Below are 17,096 nucleotides of genomic sequence, written 5' to 3'. Positions count from 1 at the left end.
TCGACTTTGAAGAGACGTTCAGTGGAGAGTTGTGCCTGCGCATTGGCTAATGCACACAATGTAGACTTCATCATATCCAGAAGTGGCAAAGGTCCTCACAGTCTGTATTTCAGTGAGAGTACAAATACTTGTGTAGAAAATGTATCAAATCTGGTTCAAAGGTACAAACTGAAACTTCGCTGCACACAAAACGGATTCCCTCTTGTTCGGTTACATATCATCGCTTTGCTAACATTGTCGAATGAATAACAAACCTATCGTTACATCTTATTAGTAAAGTTATATCTTCTGGTTTTACCAAAAATCGTTCTTATGGGCGACATATGGTGACCACCAGAGGTGCCATTGTAGTTACTTACCCCTGAAAACAATTGTCCTCTCTGTCCCGGGAGCTCAAACGCATGGAGTGAAAGCGGTGCGACATCACTTGTGTGTTTTCATTTAAAGACATGAAGAACCCACGTTTGTGTTTTTAGATTTTCGGTTTTATAAACAAGTATTCAACGATCGATTCCGTGGTTGAAAAAAATCAAGAAATTAAAAAAAACAAATAATGGAGTACTCGTGTTTGGCGGTTGACTCGAGGTGCGTTCAGTGACCAATCGTACAGTCGAACATCTCAACATCCATAGAAATTGTCCATCAATGCACACAACGGCAAGGATTCGTACGTAATAACATTGTAGGGGTTACGTGGAAAGATTTTATAATTAATAAATCGGAACAGCCGCGTGCCAAGTCAAGTTTCATGAGTTTGTTTTGAAAAACTGAACGCCCGCTAGACTGACACAATCTAAGATTTTGCTTCAATAATGTTAATGCTTAACGATGCACGTTTCTCAACGTCGCTGCTATCCGGCTTGCTCCCCCCGCCCCCTTATGATCTCAATCGAGATCTCCAATGCGGTTGACTTTTGCACTCTCCATTAGCACAAACCCAGAAGCATTTTAAATAAAATACGTAATGGTCCACTTTCCACCACTGCTCAGATGTTGTGTTGGATGTCTTAATAGCTGACTGGAAGGTCTGGCTCTGTTTCGCCAGCTCACCTTGCATTCACGCACACACACAGCCATCAAGCTCTCATTAGATGTCACCGAACCTAAACGAGATTAAAGTCAAAGCTTCTTTCGAACGCTCGCCGGCTCCTTCCGCCTGACTCAGCGTCAGTTTGCTGGTTTTTCTTCTGACAAATGAAGCTTGGAGACAAAGGTAAATAGTGCGTCCTTGGTACCGGGTTTTCTTTTACTTTTTGCTGAAATAATTGCTTGAAAAATGTCAAGTGCGTTTGATAGATGGAGGACATTTTTTCTGCTTAAAGGAGGTTGAATTACCGAAATTGGATGTTGAATATTTAGGCGCTGGCATAGTATGTATTATTTTTGTAGGCAGTAGAATCCCATAGGCCACAGACTGGATTATGACTAGGAGTTGTCTAGGAATATTGCTCTTTCTCATTTTTTGGGTCTTTAAACGATGGCCTCCTTGTGTTTCTTTTTTTCCGTGGAAGTCCATGGCAAGGGCTAGTCGTTTTATTGCAGCTGTGCAGGAATTTGGTGGAAACCGCTTTTGCGACAGCAGGTTTGACAGTCAGTCACAAGCGTTGTGTGACGTTTGCTGCTTGCTTGACTGCTCTGGTGAGGTGTTTAATCCTGTAAGGATGCCAAGTAAAAATATCCCTGAAACCTTGTTTAGACACACACACACACACACACACACACACACCGTTTTTAATTGGGTTTTTTTTTGGGGTTGTTTCCCTTTGTCTTGTAGATTGAGGATGCTGGCGCCCAGGTGGTCTCTGGGGCTGTGTTTGTGGTGGCTGAGTGTTGCAGAGGTTTGGACTGCTACCTTCAAGTTGGCTCTCATCGGTCCCTGGTCCTGCGATCCAATGTTCTCCAGGGCCATGCCAACGGCGGCGGCCAACTTGGCACTCTCAAGGTTACGGATTGACGCCAGCCTGAGCCGAGGGTATTGGTATGATGTCAAACTGTTGGATGAGGATTGTTCCACTTCCAAAGGTGTGTATCATTGCAATCGATTGGGGTATTCATGCTGTACTTATGTCATGTAATGCCCTCCCAAATGGGAAAGGGGGGCAACACTTGGGCCCCAGCGGAACAGTCAAACGGGTCATTCTATGCCAAATCACTCCAGTGAGTTTAACCAATCTGATTGGATTTGAATTAAACTTGCTGTACTTGTTCATCGTGATGGCAGAACACGAAACTTCAAATTTCCGATCAATGTGAGCAGTGATTTGGGAGCTACGACAGCCAGAGAATTTCAATCAGTTTGATCAAAAGGGGCGTGGCCCGCCTTCTTTTGAACCCGTATATCTATTCCTTGCACCAATCTTTTAAACGATTGCAGATTTGGATTCCTTGTGGAATTCCATTTCCAACGATACCTGTTTTGTGAAGGTTGATCCAGTAGTTCCTGAGATATAAGGAGTAAAAAGAAGACGGCCACGCCCCTTTTTGTCAAACAAATTAAAATTCGGTGGGCGATAGCTCCCAAACCCCGGACCTCCCATTGACTGAAAATTAGAAACTTAGTGTTGTGCCATCATTTTCAAGAAGTACAGAAAGTTTCGTTCAAATCAAAATCCGCCTCATTCAAATGTTCAGATTTTTTTTTTTTTTTTTGGGCTGTCTTGGCATAGAATGACGCAAACACAAACTCAGTGAGGACACTCATGCATGAGCTGCTGTTGGCCACAGCTCACACCCAGACACTCACATGCGGACCCACCAATGTCAAACGACACATTACCAGGCACTACCTCATCAAGGTTCATATTCTGCGTTTGTCATTCCCCCCCTTTGTGTTTTTATACATATTATCAAAACTGTGTTGTTAAATGTGAGCGACCAGTAAAATGTATATTTGGGAAAGAACGTGGCTTTAGCGGAAATGTTTACCTCCGAGCAACTGCTGCTCGCTGTGATTTTGAAGCTCTCACAGAACTTGGTGACATGGAGGGTTACGGCCACGCCTACGTTGGACCCTTTAATCCCGCCCTCTGCCACGCCGCCTCTTTATTGGCTCAACACTGGGAGGTGGGGCTGGCATCACCCGGTTGCCTGGATGCCAATTGGCCCAACCTGCCACCCGTTCCTCGCCCCAGCGCGGTCCTGTTTGCCGTGTTCCGGTTCTTTCACTGGGCGCACGTTGGCGTCATCTCAGGTCAGGAATGTGACGAGGTCAAATTTGTCACGAGGGTTGAAAGCTCTCTTGACGACCACCTCCACCCTTTCTCAGCTCCAGTCGACTTTTGGATTAGCACCGGAGAGGAAGTGGCCTCCGCTCTCAGGGCTCTCGGTTTACCGGTCGGGCCTGTTGTTACCATGGAAACGAACATCAAAGACGGTCCTCGGGATGCCCTTCGAGCAATCAGAGATGCGGACAAGGTCAAAGGTAAGCACCGCTTTTGCATCATAATAGGGGCGTGGCCGTGAAAGGCTCGCTTTTGCTTGTTCTCGTGCCACATAAACATCATTTAAAGTTGCCGTGTTTTTTTTTTTTTTTTAAATAGTGGTGATCTTGTGCATGAGTTCTGTCCTTATTGGAGGGGAGGATCAGAGAACGCTCCTACTGGCCGCTCTGGACATGGGCATGGTGTCTGCCGGCTACGTCTTTATTCCATATGACGCTCTGCTGTACGCTCTGCCCTACCAGGTAACCAACCGATCATCACAGGAAACCACTTGGGGATTCTTACGGTACACGTTTTTTCGTGGCCGTTTATTTTGGGGGGTTTTTGTGTGGGGTTGGGGCGGCCCGGGGGACCAGTGGTTAGCACGTCTCACAGGTGCAAGGTTCAATTCCAGCTCTGGCTTTCCGGTGTGGAGTTTTCATGTTCTTCCCGTGCCTCTGTGGGTTTTCTCCGGGTAATCAGGTTTCCTCCCACATTCCAGAAACATGCATGTGGCAGGCTGATTGAACACTCCAAATTCCCTAGGTGTGAGTGTGAGCGTGGATGGTTGTTCGTCTCTGTGTGCCCTGCGAATGTCTGGCAACCCGTTCAGGGTGTCCCCAGCCTACTGCCCAAGACAGCTGGGATAGGCTCCACCACCACCCCCCGTGACCCTTGTGAGCATAAAGCAGATCAGAAAATGGATGGATGGATGTTTAAAAGGGCTCAGTTGTTTTGCTGAAATGTTTTGCTTCCTCCCGTATGTCAGGACACAGTGTTCCCCCAACTGACCAACAGCACCCAACTTCGCCACGCCTACGGCTCTGTTCTGACTGTCACCATGGCGTCGGATCAGAATTTCTACGAAGCTTTTCGTCAGGCCCAAATGAAAAGAGAGATCCGATCAGCCATGGCAGCGACGGAAGTACCAAAATGAACATCACAAACACAGCCAGAGTACTTCTTGACGAATGTTCGCTTTGATGAAGTGTTCTGTTTTTTTTTTTTTTTCCTACTACTCTCCAACAGGTGTCTCCACTCTTTGGGACCATCTTCAACATGGTTTACTTTGTCGCTAAGGCGGTGGAGGAGCGTCGTCAGGTGAGCGGCGGCCGATGGGTGACCGGTGATCAGTTGGTCCAGTCGGACGGAGGCTTTGACTACCAGGGCTTCAACCAGGTTGGTCCGTGTTCCAAAGCCAAGCGGCGCACCGTTCGTAACACGCCGCCGTGGCTGCCGCCAGGTGTTGTACGGCGGCAGAGATGGCCACGGGATGCAGGCTGGCTATGTGGTGCTGGACTGCGACAGCGACAAACTCGTGCCCACGCACACGCTCGCTCCAACGCACACCATCGGGTCGGTTGGAAGTCTGAAGCCGCTGAAGCGCTCCTTCAGCTTCCCGGGAGGGAAACCGCCGAGCGCCAGCTTCTGTTGGTTCAATCCAGATGAGGCTTGCACAGGTGCTGTGTGATCCACTCAGTCCATTTTAAAGTCCAATGTGGCCGTGGTACTTTTGTCGCGAGTGCGGCATCAGTAGTACTATCGCTCTTCTCTTCTTGAAGCGCAAGATCACAACGTCATGCTATTTTATTTTTGCCCTTGTAGATACAGACGGCGTGACGGGGTTCTTATTCTTCATGTTGATTTGTATTCTGCTCGGAGCCATTTTCGTTTGGATCAGGTAAGGAAACGGAATCATAATTAAGGTAATTATTTGTTAGAAAAATATTTCTAGGCCATAATTATAAAACAATAAAATGAAGAAGAACTTTAAGTATGGCACGTGCTGACTGCCTCATTGTTGTGCCAGACGGTGACGTATTCTTACGCAAGCTAGCTGACTGCGGGCCCTTCGTAGCCTTGAAATATCGGGACTGTCGTAAACCGAGGCCCCCCCCAACCACGTGTGTGACATCTTCGGTGCTTTGTTCCCCCAATTTATGATTTGAATCACAACATGTTTGCACAGGAAGCGAAGGGGAGCCGAGAACACCTCGAAACTCATTCTGACGCTCGATGACATTGTTTTCATCGACACTCAAGTCAGCAGAAAGGTTTGAAGTTGAACATACTTTTCCAACATTTTTCACATTTCAGTCTCATTCAGTCGGGGTTTGTATCTGGTCACTTTTCCTTGTTGGGGTTGCAAGATCTAATTCAGTGCTTGCTCGCATTGCGAATGTCTCCAGAAAGTAGTTCGTCTTCCATTTTGCAGAGCATCATTTACAACAGAAGACTGTTGAAAGCATGTTGAAAAGTATTTCCGCGCGACTGACGTCGCCTCTACACCAACGCTTGAAATAAGCGGTTTCACATTGGTGTTTGTGGATCGAAATTAATATTTATCAGATCAAATAGCAAAACTGGCAATCAAACGCCGCGATATCCGGCAAAAGAAAGTATCAGAAGAAAAAGAACCGCCGAGACGCGACCTAGTGCGGGTAGTCAGAAGGTTGAGGAAAGCTGTGTGCTACTTACGCAGCTTCAGCTAGCTAGCAATGGCTTTGGCTGGTTACTAGTGCGCCTAAACATGTTGCAGAGACGCTCCTAAATCAATAATAATAATCTCTGTGGCAGTGAAGAAGCTATACATTCCTGACAAGTGTCATACCCGCAAAGGGATGATGAGAAAAGACGGAGAAACTCTGTTCAATGCTAAGCTAACCTGAAAATGACACAGCTAGCGGGTCACCGCAAATAAGTGCTTGTGTGATCGATTACACAAACTGGAACTGCGTTAAAGCGGTCAACATCCAACTTTGAACAGCCAAATAGAAGGACAATTAATCAATATCTTTGGGAGAGAAAATCATGCATGTTAAATTGAAATTGGAACCGGAAATGAATTAACTTCCTTTACGGTGTACATGACGTCAGCTAGGCATGGACGAATGGCAGCCATCTTACATTGATACTGTTACTGACAACTTCTGTTTGTGTTTTCGCTGACAACACTTATTATTGTGAGTTTTACGCCAATTTTCAGTACATTCATATCGTATAAAGTATTTCTAATTTATCAGCAATGTTATTTCTTTGTATTCACAACAGAGTCCAAAGTTTGTGTAGTAGTTTTGGGAGCATGAGTGCAGACGTACGTATCGGCACAACACTAAGCTGATATCGGTATCATAAGTACTGTGTTGTGATCGGACTCTCTAGAAGCTGAACGACGAATCGATCATGAGGAGTCTTCTGGAAATCAAAACGCCACTCCGCTCAATTGCTAGAAGCTACATACTAACCACGCCCGAGAGCTCCAATATCGGAATACTGGAGGTACGCATGGTCTTTTGATTGGAAGCGTCGGCTCCCTTTTACTTTGTAGTTTTGCCCTTTTATCAGGGTGACTGGGTTTGGCTCAAGAAGTTCCCAATGACGGGCACCACGACGGCAGTCAATCAACGTACACAGAAGCTTTTCAGCCAGGTATGAAAGAGATGACGCAGGACTCTGTTTGGTCTAAGAAAAATAATTTTTAAATCCTTTCCAGTTAAGGGACATGCGACACGAAAACCTGAACCTCTATTTGGGAATCTTTGTGGACTCGGGAATCTTTGCCATGGTGGTGGAGCACTGCCCTCGCGGCAGCCTGGCGGACCTGTTGGCCAACAGCGACATGAGATTGGATTGGATGTTCAAATCGTCTCTCCTGATGGACCTCATCAAGGTGACCACATGACCCCAACAGTTCAAGTCCAACAGGAATCGCAGCTGACCAGAAGCGACGGGTGTGTTTCAGGGAATGAAGCATCTCCATCTGCGGGGTTTAAGTCACGGCCGTCTCAAGTCCACCAATTGCCTCGTTGACGGGCGCTTTGTGTTGAAGATCACAGATTACGGAATCCCCATGATTATTCACTCAGAGGGCCTCAGCGTTTCTGAGGACCCGCAAGGTGAGGACGACGAGTGTCCGTCCGTCTGCCGCTTCCCAGTTTGAACGCAAACAAACGCTTTGGCGAGATTTCCCAGATGCACTCTACTTTGCGCGTGTTGCACCAGAACTGCTGTGGACCGCACCCGAGCTCCTGAGGCATCCCGTCAGAGGAGGCACCATGGCCGGGGACGTGTTCAGCTTCTCCATCATCATACAAGAAGTCATATCGCGAACTCCCCCCTACGCCATGATGGACATGCCCGCCCTCGGTGAGGAGGATGTCCTCTAATGCGTGCGCGTGTGTCTCAACGTCGATTCCCGACCGCTCGTCCTTGTCCGCCAGAGATCGTGGAGCGGTTGAAGCAGCCGCCCCCTCTCTGCCGGCCCCTGGTTTCCGTGGACGAAGCGCCGGCCGAATGTCTCGCGCTGATGAACGAATGTTGGAACGAAGACCCCGCCAAGAGGCCAAACTTCGATGAGATCTTCAAGCAGGTGAAGCCATCCCAGGAGACTCTACCGTCGGAGCGGCCCATCTGAGTTCCTTGTTTTCCTGTCCCCGCAGTTTCGGGGCCTCAACCGTGGGAAGAAAGCGAACATCATTGACTCTATGCTGCGGATGTTGGAGCAGTACAGTTCTAACCTGGAAGATCTCATCCGAGAAAGGACGGATGAACTCGAGGTGGAGCGAAACAAGACGGACAAGCTGGTGGGACAACTGCTGCCCAAGTGAGGCACATTTGAATTGTTGACCTCTGCGCGTTGAAATTGCTTCTCGCGACGACTAAAAATATCCAGCCGCATGTTCGCGTGTGACGCTCGGGTTGTCTTCTGAGTAACGTCGCAGTTTTTAATTCCTAATCACCGAAAACGGTTTCAGGTCGGTGGCTCAGGCTCTGAAGAAAGGGAAGCCGGTTCGACCGGAACATTACACGGACTGCACTCTCTACTTCAGCGACATCGTCGGATTCACGACCATCTCGGCTCTCAGCGAGCCCATCGAGGTACGAGCCGCTCAAGTCCCGCAGCTGTGCAATGTTTAATATACATCATGCTGTTTTTTTTTTTGTTGTTTTTTTTTTTAAACCAAGCTATTCATAATAATTCATATTTATTATTTTCGTCCATATGTCATTTAATATACATCATGCACATTTTTTGAGACGTATAAAAGAAGTCTACTACATGATCATGTTAAAAAATCCTCTCTACAAATCATTAAAAAAAATTACCATCCTGTAGATGAGTTAAAAAAAAATGACGATTCATTGAATTGATTTTCTTTTTCAAAAGACCTTACTATACATCATGCCTTTTTTTTTTCATTTAACTAGTCATGTTTTTGGGAATGACCTTATGATGCATGTCCTTAAAAAAAAGTCTTACCTGGCGTCTATATATTTATTTTGTGTTCTACATTTTTCTTTTTTTTTTTCAAACCTCACTGTATCATGTCAGGGCGGCACAGTAGCTGACTGGTTAGCATGTCTGCCTCACAGTATAGAGGTCCTTGGTTCGAATTTAGGCTCCTCTTGTGTGGAGTTTGTACGTTCTCCCCATGCCTGTGTGGGTTTTCTCCGGGTACTCCGGTTTCCTCCCACATTCCAAAAACATGCATGACAGGCTGATTGAACACTGCAAATTGTCCCTAGGTGTGGTTGTGAGCGCGAATGGTTGTTCGTCTGTGTGTGCCCTGCGATTGGCTGCCGACTGGTTCAGGGTGTCCCCCGCCTACTGTCCGAAGACAGCTGGGACAGGCTCCAGCACCCCCCGCGACCCTCGTGAGGATAAAGCGGTTCGGAAAATGGATGGATGGAATGTATCAAGTCAGATAAAAAAATTGTCTTCCAATACACGGTGTCGTTTCAAAACGCTTGTCGTATAAAATGACCCCTTTCTATACATAACCTGTTTTTTTTTTTCCCCCCTAGGTGGTGGACCTGCTCAATGACCTCTATACCATGTTTGATGCCATCATTGCATCTCATGATGTCTACAAGGTCAGTCAACTCCAGGGAGAGATTTAAAACTACCAAAAGTGTTCCCGTTTTTTTGTCCAGCTGATTGTTTTTTTTTTTTTTTTTTTTGTGCGTGTGTATTCAGGTGGAAACAATTGGCGACGCCTACATGGTGGCGTCCGGCGTTCCCAACCGGAACGGCCATCGACACGCGGCCGAGGTGTCCAACATGTCGCTAGATATCCTGCACTCCATCGGAGCGTTTAAGATCAAGCACATGCCTGAAATTAAAGTCAAGATAAGGATTGGCCTCCACTCTGGTAAAAACACGGTTGTTCCCCCCCCACCCCAAAAAATGCCTTACTATAAATGTCAATCAAAATAAGCTTCACAATACATCATATCGTTATTGTTTTGTACCTATACATTGTGTAATTTTTTTTTTTGTCTGACTTTTGATGTGTTTTATCAGTCTGAGACTGGACATCATTCCATTAAAAAAAAAAAAAAAACCAGCTCATGCTACATACAGTATGTTATTTTTGGTAATTTTTCATTACAAATAATGAAAAAGAATATGTGTGAATGTATGTCCAGGTCCAGTTGTGGCAGGTGTGGTGGGTCTCACAATGCCCAGGTATTGTCTCTTCGGCGATACTGTGACCACCGCTTCACTCATGGAATCTTCCGGACTTCGTATGTACTGCAAATATCCAAGTGTTTGTGAATGTTGGATCATGTACAAACAAACAAAACAAAAAAAAAAAGCACATTGTCTTTTTTTAAAATTATTATTATTTATGATGTTTGTTGTGCAGCGTACAGAATCCACATCAGTTTGAGCACAGTGAAGGTCCTGTCGAGTCTCAAACTGGGTTACCTTATGGAGACCAGAAAAGCTCAGGTACAGTGCGTCCCAATTTTCGGGCGCAACACCTCGTGTCTGTTTTGTTCGTGCGGCTTCGGACGGCATTCCAAGCATATGCTTTACTATACATGACTCTTTAGATAACACTAATAAATAATCGGCGGCACGGTGGCCAATGACAATGATTCAGGTTCTGAAAAACACGCATTATATCAGGTTGATTAAAAAAAAAACTTTTTACACAAGTCATTGGATTTTTTTTAAATGTCTTATCATTTATCGGTTATAAAAAAATGCCAAATCCTGTAAAAAAAAAAATAAAAAAAAATTACTATACACATTCCCATGGTCTAAAAATGCCTTTCATTACATCCATGTCATTTAAAAAGTAAGTAAATAAATACGCCTTACACGTGCAAAAGCATGCCTCACATCATGGCGTTAAAAACAATAAGACCATTATATACATCATTATGCTCTTTTGGAGGCTTTGACATATTTAATAAAATGACTACGGATCCACTTCTAATACTTTGCCCCCATCGACAGTCTGATTGTACAGATTAGTCACTGTGTGTTTTTAGGTGAAAGGTGCAGAGGACACCTTTTGGCTGATGGGCCGAGACGGCTTCAATAAACCTCTGCCTGTTCCTCCGGACCTCAAGGGAGGGTAAGAATCGACGTTCACGCCTAACAGCTGACACGCTTCAACATTTGTTGATGGTGTTTTGGTCGGGGGGGCATGTCACTGAAGTAAAGTGTCTGCGTGTCCCAGGGCCAGTCACCACGGAATCAGTCTTGATGAAATCCCGGTCGAGAGAAGACAGAAGTTCCTGGACCGACAGAAGAAAATGAAGAAATAGACATTGCCAATGGATGCATACACATACGCACACACGCACACAGACACAGACACACACTACCTCTAAGTCTGCACTTGAACAATTTAGTGTAAATAAAACAAAATCTGTTTTTTTAAGGAGAAAAAAAGAAAATGCGTGGTTATTGCGCTGTCTTCAGTATGTCAAAGGTGCCCTGCAAAAAATGTTGAGCAAACCACAAAAAAATCAAATAAATTTAAAAAAACCTTGCATGAATTTTTGTCCAAGCAAATGATGTACTAGTAGGCAGTTTATGGACCATAAATGTAATGGAGTTAAAACCTCAACACCAACTCCAGTCAGCCTGTCTTTAAACCCTAATTTGAAACGATAATCCTAGTTTACAACCCTAATTAATCGTAAAGCTGTTATAGAAACCCTAATTTCAAATCTGGCCCCTGAAGCCCTAATCTCAGTTAAAAACCCAAATTTGAAACCCTGTGTGGGTGTGGCTAATGGGACTTTTCCCCAATTGATGCCCCTCCTTTCTTTCCGCAAGGCTGTATACGTTAGCGGAAGCCCGGGGGACAGAACATTACAAACCGTCTTTATTTGCTTCTACAATTGTACAATAGTCAACATTTCTCATGAACATACAAAATGTTGTCATCTATACATAAACTAGCATACGCGTGTACATAAACTGAGATGCTTACGGTCGCCTAGCGCTGCCTAAATGTCATCTTTGATTGGTTAGCACAGAAAATGCCTGACAATCAAATGCAAATGAGCTCAATCGATAAAAAGGATGACTTCCACTTCTTAAAAAGTAGCTGACGTTGCAGTCTTTGCTCCCGTTCTTCAAACCGTTCCACATTCATCCTTGACAAACCCGTTTAAAAGTTGCCAATGGCCTTCTGGAGCTCCTCCCTGATGCTGTTCAGCTCCACCACTCCGTCATTGAGCACATTGGCCGCCTCTTTGATCCGAGCCACCACTTGCTTCTTGAAGGCTCTCTTCAGGTTCCGGGAGTCCTTGAAGTACTTTTCCATGCCGCCGTTAAGTCCTTGGACCAGCTGCAAGATGGCGTCCGTCACCTCCATGGCTCGCATGACGGGCGAGTCCACCAGGCTGATCATCTGCACCGCCTTGCGCACCTCCCAGTCCTCAGAATAGTGCTGCGTGCCCGACCGGAGGAAAGGATGCCCGCGCAGTTTGTACAGGCCGTGATTGACGAAGTGAAGGATCTCGGCCAAGCCCCGAAAGTCAAACTCGTACTCTTGCAGCACCGCCTCCACCTACAAACCGGCGCACGTGCCATGACGTCAGATGAGAAGTGCCCACATACCTCATAGACGTCACGGAATGCGGAAGAAAAGCTCTTCTTTGCGTGGCATTTACCTTCTTGCGCTCCTGCATGATGTTGACGTTATCCGAGATGCTGGCGGAGGCCGAAGTGATCCCTCCGGCGGTGGCCACGCCCACCCCGACCGCCGTGACGATGAGCGAGGCGCCAAAGGTGAACGGCGCCAAGGCCAAGCCGGCGATGGCCGTGACGCCGCCGACGGCCGCCGTGGTGCTGCCCGTGATGCCGGCCGCTTTGGCTTTCTGGTGGAAGGTGCTGAGGTGGTCCGCCAGGGCGTGGAGCTTCACCACGTGCTGCCAGAAGACCTCGGCGCGCTCCATGAAAACTTTGTTGAACACCTGCAGGCCTCGGTTCACCTTGTCGGCCAAAACGGTGAAGGACCTGGCGGTGGGGGAAATGGTTTGTCAGCCGCCAAGTTGCGGAAAAATGGAGGCCGGAATGCTCGGAAGCACCTACTCGGAATCGTCGCGCTGTTTGGTCTCTTCGTCCGATGGCACCTCGTCCCACTCTGGAAAACAACCCGGGGACAGACCAGAGATCAACATCTGACAATCGCCACTCAATGGACAAACGTGTTCTGATGTTGGGGAAAAAATGCGGAGGGCTCTTGTGGGGTTGGGACAACCATGCGGTCCCTTCTTTTGGACGGATGAGTCGGCGAAAAGATGCACACTAGCACCAGCGGACACTCCAAGAGCTTCTTTCCCCTTGCTAATCAACATCAACAAACACACATCGGTCCGTGTTCTGTACTGCTTATCTCACGCGGGTCGCCAATTCCACCTAACTTGGTTTTCAGGGGGAGTGGAGACGTTCAAAATCGACATGACTTGATGGATTTGCGTTTCGGTACTCAATGTATACTCGTGCTCTTTGAAATTACTCAGCATTTGGCAGAGACAAATTGTATGTTTGGACATACAGTCAAACCTCGGTTTTCGAACGTCTTTGTTCTCGACCAAATTGATTTTCGACCAAATATTTTGAGTATTTTATGCCTCGGAGTACGACGGAAAATCGGTTCTCGACCAAACTGAGCGCACTTGAATGCGCCACTTGACTCCTCTCGCCTTCCTTACACAAGGAAGTGACGCTTTCTCGTGTCGTGTTCCATTGTCAGCAGACGTGTTCAATAAAGATTTTTTATTTTTTTTTAAAAGAGCGTGGTTTCGGTTTTCGAACAAATCGGTTTTCGAACAGCCTTCTGGAACGGATTATGCTCGAAAACCGAGGTATGACTGTACCTGGCCAATTAACGTCTCTCCATACGAAACTTTCAAGTTACGAAACATGGAACGGATTATGCTCGAAAACCGAGGTATGACTGCACCTGGCCAATTAACGTCTCTTCATATGAAACTTTCAAGTTACGAAACGCCTCAACGGAAAAATATTGCCTCTTTTTAACGAAAGAAATTTCAACATACGAAAGGTAAAAATACAGTGTGGCATGCTTGTCGCAGCTCCGAGTTTCCTGAACACAACATACTTAGAGCTGCTCTGCCATTGGCTACTACCGATCATCATCCTGGCATCCCATTGGCTAAGAGGAACCTCTACCATATGTGTCTATGTGTTGATGCAGCGTCCTTGTCATTCGCCCCTCGGGCCATGAGTTGGTGTGATAGTTTGACGTAAATGCGAATCACCCAGAAAAAGTTTTCACCAGTCGGGCGATCGCTCACTATGCTGATGTTTGCCTTGGACATTTTCGAAGGATTGTTAAAAGCCGACAAGAGCAAACGTCCTTGGATCACTACTTTACAAAACGCCAGGCAAAGACCACTTCTGAGGGAGAAAAATATAAAAGCATTTTTTCAGTGTAGGCTGTGCCTGTGTTTTCATCTTTCTCCCTTGCAACCTTTTGATTGATTTTTTTTATTTTTTCTATTAATACCGTGACTCACTTTCTTTTTCGAAGGATTGTTAAAAGCCGACAAGAGCAAACATCCTTGGATCACTACTTTACAAAACGCCAGGCAAAAACCACTTCTGAGGGAGAAAAACGTAAAAGCATTTTTTCAGAGTAGACTGTGCCTGTGTTTTCATCTTTTGGCCTTGCAACCTTTTGATTGATTTTTTTTATTTTTTATATTAATACCGTGACTCACTTTCGACTGTGTACCACCACTCCATCAAGCTGTCCGTGTCCTGCGACAAAAGAAAGACAATGAGACGACAACAACAACAACATGCTCGAGCCGCGAGTCACATCGTCAACGCACTGACCCCGTCACCGTCTCCCTCGCCGTATTCCAGACCCGCCACCACGCGCTCGTCCCTCTGTGCCGCTAGCCACTCGGCCTGGAATAAAAAGGGAACGGACCCGGCGTGAAAATGTAGTGTCACTTTAACATGCACGAATGTATTCCAGACCCGCCACCACGCGCTCGTCCCTCTGCGCCGCTAGCCACTCGGCCTGGAATAAAAAGGGAATGGACCCGGCGTGAGAATTTATTATCACTTAACATGCACGAATGCAGAGCAACGAAATTCAATTAAAACTCATTCACTCCCAAAGACGTTTTTAAACGTCTTTTCAGACGTGGTCTAGAATTGGCTGGTACTGAATGAGGTAACAGTGCAACCTGTCCAGAAGACGTTTTAAAAAAATGACCAACAGAGGGAGACAGAACAAAGAAATCTAACAAGTCGAGCAGGGGAAAAAAAAACGTCCACCCGTCGAGAGCCGAGAAGACAAGACGCTCCGTGACAGACGATGAGCGCTAATGCCACCGTGCCAGCTGACAGAGACGGAAAAAACACAAACTTCTTGTGTTTACATTCCACACGCTTAACGATCTTTTCTCTCTCGAAATGTCAAAATCAGGTGAGCGGAACGACTGACCTGCGCCGCCTCTGACAGGTGGTTGATTGGCACTTCCTCCACGGCGCCTTCCCACACTTTGTTCTGCCAAGAGACGCAATTAGAAAGACGCGCGATTCAAAAGTGATGCTCATGCCGCTCGCGATTGATTTGTGCTTTCGGAACGGCTTGCGCTTCAACTTTTTCTGCCAGGGAAGAGTAAGAGTGTGGTGAGTGCGATGCCACCCCCAAAAAAGTGATCCTGTCCATCCGCATTACCGGTTTCTGAAGGACCAGCTCGTCCTGTTTGTAGTAGTAGTCCACTACGGGATCTCCATGTTGTCTTTCGCTCAAAGCATCGTCGTCCTCATCTGACCAGTTGTCCGCCTGCTGAGAGTTCAATCAATCAATCAACCAACCAACCAATCATTGGAATTGAAGCCGAAGCTCCCGCGGCTCATTCGACAAACACCAAATCGAAAAGATACGTACACCGGACGTGGGTGCAAAAGTAGCGTCGCCAAATATCAGCGCCTCCACCGGTGCAGGTGAACCGAGGCTTGGCTTTGGTTTGCGGGGCAAAGGCACCGGGGCCTTGAACTTGTTCTTTTTCTAAAAAGCAGGGGGCAGGAGGGGGGGAATCTTAAGATGGAATATTTTCCTCAACAGAAACCAAGATGGAGGACGACGTTGTGACATTGCGTGCATGTCATTTACTCGAACGTCTGATCAAGAATGACTGAAATAAACAAAGAAAAGGTCAATGGGGATTTCGAACAAGCAAACAAACCGCTGCGTAGGCATCTGCTGCATTGGGCGCTTCATAATCGAGCTGCTCTGCCGGGAAGCTGTTTTGTTGGGGATGAAAGAAAGGCACGTCCTCCTTTTTCCACAAAAAAAAAAAAAAAGTTGCACTTTCTTTTAGTCATAAGCCATCACATACTTAATTGTCTTCAGATATTGAAAAAAAAAAGAAAAAAGATCTACCTGGCTGCTGGAGTGAAGCCCCTTGAGCTCATCCACATTCTCCAGGCCGTGCTCCTGGTGGGGGGTGGGGGGGAACAACATTCACCTCAGTCAAAAAGTAAGAGCGCATGCGAGTGCGTGACCGTACCTGCCACATGTCGGCACCAGCGAAAAACTGCTCTTCTCTGTCCTGGGGGGGGAAATCAAAACACGCAACACCGTCCATCACCTTCTTACATCATCGCACACACTCCATTTCCGACGGGAACCTTTGAGTCCTTGCGAGGTGTGTATCCATGCGCCCCCTGCGGCTGCTCTTCCTGAGAATTTGTCAATCCTTTGAGATGCGCAAACTTCTTTTTCATTTTCTTTTTGCCTTTCTGGAGGACGGTGTGAGGGGGGGGAGGGGCACATTAGCAATGGCTAAACACGCCGACTTCTAGAAGAGGGTCTCAGGTTAAAAAAAGAAAAAAAAAGGGACTTACGCCGGCGAAGGCGTCGGCCTCGTCCAGCTGCGCTCGCGCCGCCTCTTCTTCCTCGCCTTTGCTGGAATCAAACATGGCCTCCTGCGGAGGAGAGCGCCGTGAGAGCGACGTATGGGATGCCAATCATGAAACGTCGATACCTGGGAGTGCCATCTGAGAGCAGATTCCTTCATGTTCATCCGTTTCTGAAGGAAGTCGTCGTCCTGTCGGATGACGGGAGAAGCAAAGCGGGTGAGCGCGGCCGGCCGGCCGACGCGGCCACGTGCTTTCCCGTCTCCGCCTTTACCTTGCTCGCCGGAGCCGGTTGTCGCTGGACGAGGCTGGTGGATGCGCGCCTCAGCAGCTGGTTGACTTTGTTCTTCAGGGGCTTTTTCTTTGGAACAAAAAGAGATGACGGGAGTGGAAAGAAAAAAAAAAAAAGAGGATCGAAGGGTACAAGAAAAATCTTACTTTGCCGTCAGACCAACTTTGCTCTCCGTCTTCCCTCTTCCCTGTCGGGTAGTTCATGTCGTAGAAATTTTCCTGAGCGGGGT

At 46.9% G+C, this 17,096-nt stretch overlaps 2 protein-coding genes across 6 annotated transcripts in view; one reads left to right on the top strand and one right to left on the bottom strand.

Moving 5' to 3' along the window:
- The first annotated feature begins 953 nt into the window (after nt 1–953).
- LOC109516536 (retinal guanylyl cyclase 2-like) overlaps nt 954–17,096 on the top strand; it is a 27,387-nt gene continuing 11,244 nt past the window's right edge. Inside the window, exons 1-24 of one of the 4 annotated variants that reach the window (XM_019871174.1) lie at nt 955–1,213; nt 1,775–2,022; nt 2,960–3,190; nt 3,266–3,421; nt 3,540–3,682; nt 4,189–4,344; nt 4,449–4,598; nt 4,663–4,879; nt 5,025–5,100; nt 5,389–5,473; nt 6,582–6,698; nt 6,765–6,848; nt 6,913–7,089; nt 7,162–7,315; nt 7,422–7,565; nt 7,640–7,788; nt 7,859–8,022; nt 8,174–8,297; nt 9,225–9,293; nt 9,397–9,571; nt 9,849–9,947; nt 10,070–10,155; nt 10,704–10,789; nt 10,895–11,041. In XM_019871174.1, coding sequence (XP_019726733.1) covers nt 1,782–2,022; nt 2,960–3,190; nt 3,266–3,421; nt 3,540–3,682; nt 4,189–4,344; nt 4,449–4,598; nt 4,663–4,879; nt 5,025–5,100; nt 5,389–5,473; nt 6,582–6,698; nt 6,765–6,848; nt 6,913–7,089; nt 7,162–7,315; nt 7,422–7,565; nt 7,640–7,788; nt 7,859–8,022; nt 8,174–8,297; nt 9,225–9,293; nt 9,397–9,571; nt 9,849–9,947; nt 10,070–10,155; nt 10,704–10,789; nt 10,895–10,982 — 3,171 coding nt within the window. In that variant the 5' untranslated portion in view covers nt 955–1,213; nt 1,775–1,781 and the 3' untranslated portion in view covers nt 10,983–11,041. Of the gene's footprint in view, nt 1,214–1,774; nt 2,023–2,959; nt 3,422–3,539; nt 3,683–4,188; nt 4,345–4,448; nt 4,599–4,662; nt 4,880–5,024; nt 5,101–5,388; nt 5,474–6,581; nt 6,699–6,764; nt 6,849–6,912; nt 7,090–7,161; nt 7,316–7,421; nt 7,566–7,639; nt 7,789–7,858; nt 8,023–8,173; nt 8,298–9,224; nt 9,294–9,396; nt 9,572–9,848; nt 9,948–10,069; nt 10,156–10,703; nt 10,790–10,894; nt 11,042–17,096 lie in introns of those variants that run through there. The other 3 variants (XM_019871173.1, XM_019871172.1, XM_019871175.1) reach the window with 3 other exon arrangements.
- The window catches only part of LOC109516535 (uncharacterized), a 10,134-nt gene continuing 4,568 nt past the window's right edge, over nt 11,531–17,096 (bottom strand). Inside the window, exons 17-33 of one of the 2 annotated variants that reach the window (XM_019871170.1) lie at nt 17,014–17,085; nt 16,850–16,936; nt 16,704–16,766; nt 16,564–16,644; nt 16,348–16,458; nt 16,227–16,268; nt 16,100–16,153; nt 15,903–15,995; nt 15,605–15,724; nt 15,392–15,502; nt 15,279–15,318; nt 15,155–15,219; nt 14,536–14,610; nt 14,418–14,457; nt 12,763–12,814; nt 12,342–12,687; nt 11,531–12,238 (exon numbers count right to left, since the gene is read on the bottom strand). In XM_019871170.1, coding sequence (XP_019726729.1) covers nt 11,837–12,238; nt 12,342–12,687; nt 12,763–12,814; nt 14,418–14,457; nt 14,536–14,610; nt 15,155–15,219; nt 15,279–15,318; nt 15,392–15,502; nt 15,605–15,724; nt 15,903–15,995; nt 16,100–16,153; nt 16,227–16,268; nt 16,348–16,458; nt 16,564–16,644; nt 16,704–16,766; nt 16,850–16,936; nt 17,014–17,085 — 1,854 coding nt within the window. In that variant the 3' untranslated portion in view covers nt 11,531–11,836. The remainder of the gene's footprint in view (nt 12,239–12,341; nt 12,688–12,762; nt 12,815–14,417; nt 14,458–14,535; nt 14,611–15,154; nt 15,220–15,278; nt 15,319–15,391; nt 15,503–15,604; nt 15,725–15,902; nt 15,996–16,099; nt 16,154–16,226; nt 16,269–16,347; nt 16,459–16,563; nt 16,645–16,703; nt 16,767–16,849; nt 16,937–17,013; nt 17,086–17,096) is intronic. The other variant, XM_019871171.1, reaches the window with a different exon arrangement.

Source organism: Hippocampus comes, unplaced genomic scaffold (assembly GCF_001891065.2).
Source record: "Hippocampus comes isolate QL1 unplaced genomic scaffold, H_comes_QL1_v1.1 scaffold83, whole genome shotgun sequence".
Taxonomy (NCBI): domain Eukaryota; kingdom Metazoa; phylum Chordata; class Actinopteri; order Syngnathiformes; family Syngnathidae; genus Hippocampus; species Hippocampus comes.
This window is presented reverse-complemented; position numbering and strand designations above follow the sequence as displayed.